Consider the following 13,186-nt stretch of genomic DNA (forward strand, 5'->3'; position numbering starts at 1 on the left):
GAGAAGAGAGGAAGCAGAAATGGTAAATAATCATTGACGTTGGACAGAATTCCAACAGAGTTTATCATCCTTCATCAACCCTTAACAAAGAGGGAGAGATGAAAAGACAGAGAGAATGAGATAGTAAAAGAGTGATATCAACAAGATGGCGTATGTAGCAGAGAGAACGAGAGAGAGAGAGAGAGAGAGAGAGAGAGAGAGAGAGAGAGAGAGAGAGAGAGAGAGAGAGAGGTCTTACCAGACATCTTGACCTTGGGTCCCTCGTGGTCAATGGGCTGGCTGGAGAGGGAGTAGACCCTGACCTCCGCCACGGGTACAGAGGCCTCCTTCAACTGGCTGTGGAGCCCCAACACCTGGGCCCCCTCACTGGGGTGCTGCATCACCTGGTGAACCGGAGCGGTGGAGGGTGAGAAGAACCAAGGAAAGACGGGAGGGAAGACATAGAAAGAGAGATGGGATTAAAGAGGAGGATAGAGTAGAAAGAGAGATGGGGAATGAGGAGTATAGAGTAGAAAGAGAGATGGGATTAAAGAGGAGGATAGAGTAGAAAGAGAGATGGGATTAAAGAGGAGGATAGAGTAGAAAGAGAGATGGGGATTAAAGAGGAGGATAGAGTAGAAAGAGAGATGGGGATTAAAGAGGAGGATAGAGTAGAAAAGAGATGGGATTAAAGAGGAGGATAGAGTAGAAAGAGAGATGGGGATTAAAGAGGAGGATAGAGTAGAAAGAGAGATGGGGATTAAAGAGGAGGATAGAGTAGAAAGAGAGATGGGGATTAAAGAGGAGGATAGAGTAGAAAGAGAGATGGGGATTAAAGAGGAGGATAGAGTAGAAAAGAGATGGGGATTAAAGAGGAGGATAGAGTAGAAAGAGAGATGGGGATTAAAGAGGAGGATAGAGTAGAAAGAGAGATGGGATTAAAGAGGAGGATAGAGTAGAAAGAGAGATGGGATTAAAGAGGAGGATAGAGTAGAAAGAGAGATGGGATTAAAGAGGAGGATAGAGTAGAAAGAGAGATGGGATTAAAGAGGAGGATAGAGTAGAAAGAGAGATGGGGATTAAAGAGGAGGATAGAGTAGAAAGAGAGATGGGGATTAAAGAGGAGGATAGAGTAGAAAGAGAGATGGGATTAAAGAGGAGGATAGAGTAGAAAGAGAGATGGGGATTAAAGAGGAGGATAGAGTAGAAAGAGAGATGGGATTAAAGAGGAGGATAGAGTAGAAAGAGAGATGGGGATTAAAGAGGAGGATAGAGTAGAAAGAGAGATGGGGATTAAAGAGGAGGATAGAGTAGAAAGAGAGATGGGGATTAAAGAGGAGGATAAGTAGAAAGAGAGATGGGGATTAAAGAGGAGGATAGAGTAGAAAGAGAGATGGGGATTAAAGAGGAGGATAGAGTAGAAAGAGAGATGGGGATTAAAGAGGAGGATAGAGTAGAAAGAGAGATGGGGATTAAAGAGGAGGATAGAGTAGAAAGAGAGATGGGATTAAAGAGGAGGATAGAGTAGAAAGAGAGATGGGGATTAAAGAGGAGGATAGAGTAGAAAGAGAGATGGGGATTAAAGAGGAGGATAGAGTAGAAAGAGAGATGGGGATTAAAGAGGAGGATAGAGTAGAAAGAGAGATGGGGATTAAAGAGGAGGATAGAGTAGAAAGAGAGATGGGGATTAAAGAGGAGGATAGAGTAGAAAGAGAGATGGGGATTAAAGAGGAGGATAGAGTAGAAAGAGAGATGGGGATTAAAGAGGAGGATAGAGTAGAAAGAGAGATGGGATTAAAGAGGAGGATAGAGTAGAAAGAGAGATGGGGATTAAAGAGGAGGATAGAGTAGAAAGAGAGATGGGGATTAAAGAGGAGGATAGAGTAGAAAGAGAGATGGGGATTAAAGAGGAGGATAGAGTAGAAAGAGAGATGGGGATTAAAGAGGAGGATAGAGTAGAAAGAGAGATGGGGATTAAAGAGGAGGATAGAGTAGAAGAGAGATGGGGATTAAAGAGGAGGATAGAGTAGAAAGAGAGATGGGGAAAGAGGTGATAAAAAGAGATGAAAACATATCAGAAGGCTGTTTCACTGGACTGATTCTCAGAGCATCTGTCTAGTCAGCATCCTCTGTTTTGAAGTGTTCTCTATGCAGTCTGGTCCCACGTTGGCTGTAAAGTTAAGAGCACACAGCCAGGAGTTTACACAACATGCAGCTGTTTGTCAACATTCAAACACACTGAAATAGGTTAGTAGGATGTGTCAGAATGACAGTGTTGAGAGTGAGTTGCGGTGAAAGTGTTGTAGTTACAGGGAGGCGACAGTGTTGTAGTTACAGGGAGGCGACAGTGTTGTAGTTACAGGGAGGCGACAGTGTTGAGTTACAGGGAGGCGACAGTGTTGTAGTTACAGGGAGGTGACAGTGTTGTAGTTACAGGGAGGTGACAAGGTTGCGACAGTGTTTAGTTAAGGGAGGTGACAGTGTTGTAGTTACAGGGAGTTGAATGAGAGTGTTGAATAGTTACAGGGAGGCGACAGTGTTGAATAGAGTTACATTTTGAAGTGTTGAATAAAGTTAAGGGAGGTTGAAGTGTTGTAGTTAAGGAAGGTGATAGTGTTGAATAGAGATTACAGGAGGTGACAGTGTTGAATAGAGGTTGAGATGACAGTGTTGTAGTTAAGGGAGGTTGACAGTGTTGAGTTACAGGGAGGTTGAAGTGTTGAATAGTTACAGGGAGGTGACAGTGTTGAATAGTTACAGTGGAGGTGACAGTGTTGTAGTTACAGGGAGGTGACAGTGTTGTAGTTACAGGGAGGTTGACAGTGTTGTAGTTAAGGAGGTTGAACAGTGTTGTGAAGTTATAGCGGTTGAATAGAATTAAGAGGTGACAGTGTTGTAGTTGAAGTGTTGAGTTACAGGGAGGTTGAATACAGTGTTGAATAGAGATTACAGGGAGGTTGAATAGTGTTGTAGTTATTAAGGAGGTTGAATAAAGGTTGAATAGTTACAGGAGGTTGAATGGAGTTGTTGAGTTGAATAAGGGTTGAATAGTGATTAAGTGAAGTTGATTAGGGAGGTTGAACAGTGTTGTGAAGTTGAAGGAGGTGATAGTGTTGTAGTTACAGGAGGTGACAGTGTTGAATAGAGTTAAGTGAAGGTTGATTAGTGTTGAATAGAGTTACAGTGGAGGCAACAGTGTTGTAGTTACAGTTGGAGGTTGAATACAGTGTTGAATAGAGTTACAGGGAGGTTGATAGTGTTGAATAGAGTTAAGGGAGGTTGAATACAGTGTTGAGATTACAGGGAGGCAACAGTGTTGTAGTTACAGGGAGGCAACAGTGTTGAATAGAGATTAAGGAGGTTGACAGTGTTGAATAGTTATTAAGGGAGGTTGACAGTGTGGAATAGTTACAGGGAGGCGACAGTGTTGTAGTTACAGGGAGGTTGACAGTGTTGTAGTTAGTGAAGGTTGAATAAAGTGTGAGAGTGTTGTGAATAGAGTTACAGGGAGGCGAACAGTGTTGTAGAGTTACAGGGAGGCGACAGTGTTAGAGTTACAGGGAGGTGACAGTGTTGTAGTTACAGGGAATACAGTGTTGAATAGTTACAGGGAGGTGAACAGTGTTGTAGTTACAGGGAGGTGACAGGTTGAATAGAGTTACAGGAAGGTTGACAGTGTTGTAGTTACAGGAGTTGACAGTGTTGTAGTTACAGGGAGGCAACAGTGTTGTAGTTACAGGAGGCTTGACAGTGTTGTAGTTACAGGGAGGCTGACAGTGTTGGAGCTACAGGGTTGGCGACAGTGTTCAGGAAGTTACTGTGGGGGAGGCAACAGTGTTGTAGTTACAGGGAAGACAGTGTTGTAGTTAAAGGAGATGACAGTGTTTAGTTACAGGGAGGCAACAGTGTTGTAGTTACAGGGAGGCGACAGTGTTGTAGTTACAGGGAGGTGACAGTGTTGTAGTTACAGGGAGGTGACAGTGTTGTAGTTAAAGGAGATGACAGTGTTGTAGTTACAGGGAGGCGACAGTGTTGTAGTTACAGGGAGGTGACAGTGTTGTAGTTACAGGGAGGTGACAAGGTGACAGTGTTGTAGTTACAGGGAGGTGACAAGGTGACAGTGTTGTAGTTACATGGAGGTTTACTGAAGGTTAGATAAATGTGTCACTGATTACATGAAGGTTGGATTAAAGTTGAATAGAGGGTTTGCTAGAGGCTAGTTTAAATACAGACTGTTAGCTACATTTTGATTAGAGGTTGACTAAAGGTTGAATAGACCTTAAATGAAGGTTTAATAAAGGTTGAATAAAGGTTGAATAGAGATTAAGTGAAGGTTGAATAGAGGTTGAATAGAGGTTGAATAAAGGTTGAATAGAGATTAAGTGAAGGTTGAATAGTGGTTGAATAGAGATTAAGTGAAGGTTGAATAGATATTAAGTGAAGGTTGAATAGAGGTTGAATAGAGATTAAGTGAATGTTGAATAGAGGTTGAATGGAGGTTGAATAGAGGTTAAGTGAAGGTTGAATAAAGGTTGAAGAGAGATTAAGTGAAGGTTGAATGGAGGTTGAATAGAGATTAAGTGAAGGTTGAATAGCGGTTGAATAGCGGTTGAATAGAGATTAAGTGAAGGTTGAATGGAGGTTGAATAGAGATTTAGTGAAGGTTGAATAGAGGTTGAATAGAGATTAAGTGAAGGTTGAATAGATATTAAGTGAAGGTTGAATAAAGGTTGAATGGAGGTTGAATAGAGATTAAGTGAAGGTTGAATAAAGGTTGAATAGAGATTAAGTGAAGTTTGAATAGAGGTTGAATAGAGATTAAGTGAAGGTTGAATAAAGGTGGAATAGAGATTAAGTGAGGGTTGAATGGAGGTTGAATAGAGATTGAATAAAGGTTGAATAGAGATTAAGTGAAGGTTGATTAGAGGTTGAATAGAGATTAAGTGAAGGTTGAATAGAGGTTGAATAGAGATTAAGTGAAGGTTGAATAGAGGTTGAATAAAGGTTGAATAGAGATTAAGTGAAGGTTGATTAGAGGTTGAATAGAGATTAAGTGAAGGTTGAATAGAGGTTGAATAGAGATTAAGTGAAGGTTGAATAAAGGTTGAATAGAGATTAAGTGAAGGTTGAATAGAGGTTGAATAGAGATTAAATGAAGGTTGAATAAAGGTGGAATAGAGATTAAGTGAGGGTTGAATGGAGGTTGAATAGAGGTTGAATAAAGGTTGAATAGAGATTAAGTGAAGGTTGATTAGAGGTTGAATAGAGATTAAGTGAAGGTTGAATAGAGGTTGAATAGAGATTAAGTGAAGGTTGAATAGAGGTTGAATAAAGGTTGAATAGAGATTAAGTGAAGGTTGATTAGAGGTTGAATAGAGATTAAGTGAAGGTTGAATAGAGGTTGAATAGAGATTAAGTGAAGGTTGAATAAAGGTGGAATAGAGATTAAGTGAGGGTTGAATGGAGGTTGAATAGAGGTTGAATAAAGGTTGAATAGAGATTAAGTGAAGGTTGAATAGAGGTTGAATAGAGATTAAGTGAAGGTTGAATAAAGGTTGAATAGAGATTAAGTGAAGGTTGAATGGAGGTTGAATAGAGATTTAGTGAAAGTTGAATAGAGGTTATGTAAGGGTTCCTACCTCCGCCATGTTGATGAGTCCCAGAGCCAGGGTCTTGTAGCCCAGGATGGTTCGGTTCTTATAACGTTTACGTCGCTGGAGCATGATCTGGAGCTGGTTGGCATCCCTCTTCAGGAAGTGGGGGTACTGTGGGGGAACACACACACACACAGGTCAGGTTTGAAGAATGAGTGAAATGCAGAGCGAGTCATGACCTTCCTCTTCTCATGCTCAGCCTGTATAATTAGGATGGGGGGGGAGGGATTATTGGAGTGCGGCGTAACATTCCTGTTCTCTGACCCGTCTCTGACTCCAGGATATGACGGATCAGGATCACATAACCTCTTTCTAAACCTACATTCATGAAGCGCTGCGCGCCAACTTCCAATGGAAAGACCCCAGTTCCACCTACTATACTAACCCCAATGCCCATGTAGTTACAAATGACTTGGCCATTTGACCCGATCAGGAAACAAAAACCCTGGGTTGAAAAACGTAGTTATGAATCGACTCCATTCCTCTCTGCCACTTCTAACCAACCAGCTGTAGTATACCTACCTGTAGAGAGAAGGTGAGCTGAAGATCTGTCTCAGTCAGCCCCGCGGAAGACAACAATATCTCATTGGACCTCAGGATCCTCTTAGAACCCTGGGAAAGAGAAGGAGGCAAGGAGGAAGGAGAGAAGAGGGGGGGAGGAAGACCAGAAGATAGATAGAAGAGAGAGGGAGGAAGGAAGGAGAGAAGAGGGGGTGAAACCGGAAGAGAGATAGAAAAGAGAGGGAGGAAGGAAAGAGAGAAGAGGGGGGTGAAGACCGGAAGAGGATAGAAAAGAGAGGGAGGAAGGAAGGAGAGAGAGGGGGGGAAGACCGGAAGAGAGATAGAAAAGAGAGGGAGGGAGGAAGGAGAGATCTGGTTGAGGATAATCATTGACGTACCACAGATAACTCTAAACAATCAGCCTTCATCGACCCCATACAGAGGGAAGAGAGATGCTGGGCATTGAATAGACAGGAGAAGAGTAGGGAGAGAAACAGAGAGAGAGAGGAGAGAGAAAAAGAGAGAGAGAGAGGGAGAAAGAGAGAGAGAGAGAGAGAGGGAGAGAGAGAGAGAGAGAGAGAGAAGAGAGAGAGAGAGGAGAGAGGGGAGAGAGAGAGGAGAGAGGAGAGAGAGAGAGAGAAAGAGAGAGAGAGAGAGAGAAAGAGAGAGAGAGAGAGAGAGAGAGAAAGAAAGAGAGGGGAGAGAGAGAGAGAAAGAGAGAGAGGGGAGAGAGAGAGAGACCCTCATCCCTCCCAGAGTCAGACAGCCTGAGAGAGAGAGAGAGGAAACAGAGAGTCAAAGAGAGAGAGAGAGAGAGAGAAAGAGAGAGACAAAGAGAGAGAGAGAGAGAGAGAGAGAGAGACAAAGAGAGGTCTGAGCAGTACTTGTAGTTTGACAGCGATGACCACGGAGGTGAGGTCTTTATCAAGCTCCTTCAACATGATCAGCTTCTTCAGCGTCAGGTTGAACAGCCTGGAGAACACAGGAAGGAAACACTGAGAAACATGTACAAACAACATTATAGGAACGTTAGATTAATAACCACTTAAACAATATGGTACCGAACACGTCCCCGAGAAGACAGGAGGGAGACACAGGTACAAACAACATTCTAGGTTAATTCATGGTACAGAACACACTGTCACTGACAGAATACCCCATTACATCACATCAGATGTACCATTATGGTATAGGATACACTGTCACTGACAGAAAACCCCATTACATCACATCAGATGTACCATTATGGTATAGGATACACTGTCACTGACAGAATACCCCATTACATCACATCAGATGTACCATTATGGTATAGGATACACTGTCACTGACAGAAAACCCCATTACATCACATCAGATGTACCATTATGGTATAGGATACACTGTCACTGACAGAATACCCCATTACATCACATCAGATGTACCATTATGGTATAGGATACACTGTCACTGACAGAAAACCCCATTACATCACATCAGATGTACCATTATGGTATAGGATACACTGTCACTGACAGAAAACCCCATTACATCACATCAGATGTACCATTATGGTATAGGATACACTGTCACTGACAGAAAACCCCATTACATCACATCAGATGTACCATTATGGTATAGGATACACTGTCACTGACTACTCCATTTTTACAGAGAAGGAAGGGACCTTTCATTAGCATTTCCAACTGCTATTAAAGACACAGCTGAACAAAAACTCAGAAAGGTAAGTCAACATCTCAAAGACACGCACTGCAGCTGATCAGGATGCTTCCAGAAACCTGCCAAACAAGCCCATCACAACGACAGCATGTCTGACAATACCGGGCTTATTGTTTCCAAAATATTACAGGAAAGACTGTAAATGGAGGCTAGACCTCACCCACTCCCCCTCAGCCCTCCCTACACACTCAGTCCTCACTCCCCCTCAGCCCTCCCTACACACTCAGTCCTCACCCCTCCCCTCAGTCCTCCCTCCCACACTCAGTCCTCACCCACTCCCCCTCAGCCCTCCCTACACACTCAGTCCTCACCCACTCCCCCCCTCAGCCCTCCCTCCCCACACACTCAGTCCTCACCCTCCTCACCCCTCAGCAGTCCTCCCTACACACTCAGTCCTCACTCCCTTCCCACTCACACTGAGTCCTCACCCTCCCCCTCCTCAGCTCCCCACCCTCATCCCTCCCACTCACCCTCCTCACCCTCCCCACTCACACTCAGTCCTCCCCTCACCCTCCCCACTCACACTCAGTCCTCACCCTCCCCACTCACCCTCCCCACTCAGTCCTCACTCCTCCCCACTCACACTCAGTCCTCACTCACACTCAGTCCTCACCCTTCCCACTCACACTGAGTCCTCACCCTCCCCCCACCCTCATCCCTCCCACTCACACGCAGTCCTCACCCTCCCCACTCACACTCAGTCCTCACCCTCCCAACTCACACTCGGTCCTCACCCTCCCAACTCACACTCAGTCCTCACCCTCACCCTCCCCCCACTCACACCCTCCCCACTCACACTCAGTCCTCACCCTCCCCACTCACACTCAGTCCTCCCTACTCACCCTCCCCACTCACACTCAGTCCTCACTCTCCCCACTCACACTCAGTCCTCACCCTCCTCACTCACACTCAGTCCTCACCCTCCCCGCTCACACTGAGTCCTCACCCTCCCCGCTCACCCTCATCCCTCCCACTCACACGCAGTCCTCACCCTCCCAACTCACCCTCCCCACTCACACTCAGTCCTCACCCTCCCAACTCACACTCAGTCCTCACCCTCCCAACTCACACTCAGTCCTCACCCTCCCCACTCACACTCAGTCCTCACCCTCCCCACTCACACTCAGTCCTCCCTACTCACCCTCCCCACTCACACTCAGTCCTCACCCTCCCCACTCACACTCAGTCCTCACCCCCTCACCCTCCCCACTCACACTCAGCCCTCCCTACTCACCCTCATCCCTCCCTACTCACACTCAGTCCTCACCCTCCCCACTCACCCTCATCCCTCCCTACTCACACTCAGTCCTCACCCTCCCCACTCACCCTCCCCTCCTCCCTCCCTACTCACCCTCCCCACTCACCCTCATCCCTCCCTACTCACACTCAGTCCTCACCCTCCCCACTCACCCCTCCCTACTCACCCTCCCCACTCACCCTCATCCCTCCATACTCACACTCAGTCCTCACCCTCCCCACACACCCTTAGCCCCACTCCTCTCCCATCTTACCCTCAGCCCCCTCCCCTCACCTGGCTGCTCCCCCACCCCTCCTCCCAACAACAGAACAGTCCAACCAGAAGGTCAGTGTGTTGAATTATTTACCTCTGGGGCCTCAGAGGCATAACGTAAACCAAACATTTGCCAGGACAGAGAGATGGAAAGAGAGAGGACAGACAGACAGACAGACAGGCAGACAAACTAGACAGAGACAGGCAGACAGACAGACAAACTAGACAGAGACAGGCAGACAGACATACAGAGACGGGCAGACAGACATACAGAGACAGGCAGACAGACATACAGAGACAGGCAGACAGACATACAGAGACAGGCAGACAGACATACAGAGACAGGCAGACAGACATACAGAGACAGGCAAACAGACAGAAAGAGACAGACAGAGACAGAGGCAGACATACAGAGACAGGCAGACAGACATAAAGAGACTGACAGAGACAAAAACAGACAGAGACAGGCAGACAGACAGAGACAGGCAAACAGACAGAAAGAGACAGGCAGACAGACAGAGACAGGCAAACAGACAGAGACAGGCAAACAGACAGACAGAGATAGAGGCAGACATACAGAGACAGGCAGACAGACATAAAGAGACTGACAGAGACAAAAACAGACAGAGACAGGCAGACAGACATCAGGGATAATGTGGCCTGGACACAGCAGGGTAATGATTGTCCAAAGAACCAGTTAGTGGAGCCATACCCCAACCCTCTAGTCACTTTGTGTAGGTTTGAAAGGGTCAGTCAGATAAATATAAGCCAGCTATAATTAGGACTGGATAAGTACATGGTAATACGAGCTACAATCTGCCCTCTGATAGGTGGAAATGATCCCAACCATTCAGATCTTGTACAACTAGGGTGTAGAGGGTAGGGTGATGGGAGTAGGATGTATGGAGTAGGGGGTAGGGGATAGGGAGTAGGGGATAGGAGGTAAGGGAGTAGAGAGTAGACAGAGGATAGGGAATAGGGAGTAGGGGTAGGGAGTAGGGGGTAGGTATAGGGAGAAGGGGGTAGATAGAGGATAGGGGATAGGGAGTAAGGGGTAGGGGGAGTAGGGTGTATGGGGTAGATAGGGGATAGGGAGTAGGGGATAGGGAGTAGGGGAGAAGGGAGTAAAGGGTAGGGTGTAGGGAGAAGGGGGTAGATAGAGGATAGGGGACAGGGAGTAGGGGGTAGGGAATAAGGGGTAGGGTGTAGGGACTAGAGGATAGACAGAGGATAGGGGATAGGGAGTAGGGTATACGGAGAAGGGAGTAGGGGATAGGAAGCAGGGAGTAGGGGATAGGAAGTAGGGGATGGGGGATATGAGGTGGGGAGTATGGATGGATTTGGGACTGGTCATAGAAACACAGGGTTGGGATTGAGGACAGTTAGAATACTGCCATGGACAGGAGGTTGAGGACAGTTAGAATACTGATATGGACAGGAAGTTGAGGACAGTTAGAATACTGATATGGACAGGAAGTTGAGGACAGTTAGAATACTGATATGGACAGGAAGTTGAGGACAGTTAGAATACTGATATGGACAGGAGGTTGAGGACAGTTAGAATGCTGCCATGGAGAGGAAGTTGAGGACAGTTAGAATACTGATATGGACAGGAAGTTGAGGACAGATAGAATACTGATACAGACAGGAAGTTGAGGACAGTTCGAATGCTGCCATGGACAGGAAGTTGAGGACAGTTAGAATGCTGCCATGGTCAGGAAGTTGAGGACAGTTAAAATGCTGCCATGGACAGGAAGTTGAGGACAGTTAGAATGCTGCCATGGACAGGAAGTTGAGGACAGTTAGAATGCTGCCATGGACAGGAAGTTGAGGACAGTTAGAATACTGATATGGACAGGAAGTTGAGGACAGTTAGAATACTGATATGGACAGGAAGTTGAGGACAGTTAGAATACTGATATGGACAGGAAGTTGAGGACAGTTAGAATACTGATATGGACAGGAGGTTGAGGACAGTTAGAATGCTGATATGGACAGGAAGTTGAGGACAGTTAGAATGCTGCCATGGACAGGAAGTTGAGGACAGTTAGAATGCTGCCATGGACAGGAGGTTGAGGACAGTTAGAATACTGATATGGACAGGAAGTTGAGGACAGTTAGAATACTGATATGGACAGGAAGTTGAGGACAGTTAGAATGCTGCCATGGACAGGAAGTTGAGGACAGTTAGAATGCTGCCATGGACAGGAAGTTGAGGACAGTTAGAATGCTGCCATGGACAGGAAGTTGAGGACAGTTAGAATGCTGCCATGGACAGGAGGTTGAGGACAGTTAGAATGCTGCCATGGACAGGAAGTTGAGGACAGTTAGAATGCTGCCATGGACAGGAGGTTGAGGACAGTTAGAACACTGATATGGACCGGAAGTTGAGGACAGTTAGAATACTGATATGGACCGGAAGTTGAGGACAGTTAGAATACTGAAATGGACAGGAAGTTGAGGACAAGTAGAATACTGATATGGACAGGAAGTTGAGGACAGTTAGAATACTGATATGGACAGGAAGTTGAGGTATGGTTCCAGAAGAAAGACATGCAGAACATTAAAACACCAGACTGTCTGAGGGTTGATGATCAGTGTGCTATTCCATCATTCTATTGATTCATTTAACCTTTATTAAATAAATTGAGGATGAATCATGACAAGGTAGTTTATCAAGGACATCCTACTTACTTCCTGTTAATATTCATGATGAACTATGACCAAACATTTCTATTCTATCTTTATTTAACTAGGCAAGTCAGTTAGGAACATATTCTTATTTTCAATTATTTTCAATGTCTGCAACCTTTCGGTTTCTGGCCCAACGCTCTAACCACATGGAGTATCATCAAAAATGTCCATGAAATTACCAAGTGAGCATACTAAAAAACCTCCACCACGTCAATTTGAATTACAGACAGTCCACAGCCATGAGCCAAATTCATAATAAAGTCTCCTGTATGGAGGCCCATATTCACAGTGTCTCAGAGTAGGAGTGCTGATCTCGGATCAGGTCCCCCTCTGTCCATATAATAATACTAATTATGATTTAAAACGATAACTGATCCTAGATCGGCGGTCCTACTCTGAGACGCTTTGTGAATACAGGCCCTGTATGCCTAATCTTTACTATGACAGCTCTCTCCTGCTCTCTCCAAGGGTGAGACTATGTCTGCCTCTCTCATCGACTGTCTGTCTGTATATGAGGCTTCTACCTTAGAGAGACATCACTCTCTGATAGCATACCCCAACTATCAACTCTCTCCCCTTCTCCCCCTCTCCATCTCGCTCTTGCTCTCAATCTCTGGGTTCTCTCTCTCCATCTGCCTCTCTCGCTCTTTCTCGCTCCCCTCCCAGTCTCCTGACACTAGGGTCAGACAGACTTGTAAAACACAAAGGATCCCTGTTCTCATAAATGTTACTCTCCATGTGTGTGTGTGTGTGTGCATACATGCATGCGAGTGCCATGAGTTTTAGCCACCTGCCTGTTGAAATACTACAGAAAATACCTGTGTTTTATACAGCTAAATTAACACTAAATTCATTCTAAATGTACAGCTAAATTAATACTAAAATTAATCTAAATGTACATCTAAATAAATCTCATCTCTTCTCTCACTGATATGTATTCTAAAGTCTTAGGCATCTGTCTGCAACAACATAAATCCCCTATTTTGACGTATGAAGCACAGATCAATTTGAAATAGTGCCGGAGTGAAATGAGGCTTGTGAACAATACAAAGCCGTTAGATTAATTCTCCTTCACGGCTTTAGTAGAGAAAGGAATGAATATGGATGAAACTGTGAAATTACACACACA

The 13,186-nt window shown here is 45.3% G+C and overlaps 1 protein-coding gene across 1 annotated transcript in view; it reads right to left on the minus strand.

Annotated features, from left to right (window-relative positions):
• LOC112260978 (phosphofurin acidic cluster sorting protein 1) overlaps positions 1-13,186 on the minus strand; it is a 94,956-nt gene that overhangs the window by 22,776 nt on the left and 58,994 nt on the right. The window contains exons 2-5 of the mRNA XM_042328206.1: positions 7,019-7,106; positions 6,156-6,245; positions 5,619-5,744; positions 239-383 (exon numbers count right to left, since the gene is read on the minus strand). Of these exons, the coding sequence (XP_042184140.1) occupies positions 239-383; positions 5,619-5,744; positions 6,156-6,245; positions 7,019-7,106 (449 nt within the window). The remainder of the gene's footprint in view (positions 1-238; positions 384-5,618; positions 5,745-6,155; positions 6,246-7,018; positions 7,107-13,186) is intronic.

This window comes from Oncorhynchus tshawytscha, linkage group LG10, assembly GCF_018296145.1.
Source record: "Oncorhynchus tshawytscha isolate Ot180627B linkage group LG10, Otsh_v2.0, whole genome shotgun sequence".
In the NCBI taxonomy this organism is placed as follows: Eukaryota; Metazoa; Chordata; class Actinopteri; order Salmoniformes; family Salmonidae; genus Oncorhynchus; species Oncorhynchus tshawytscha.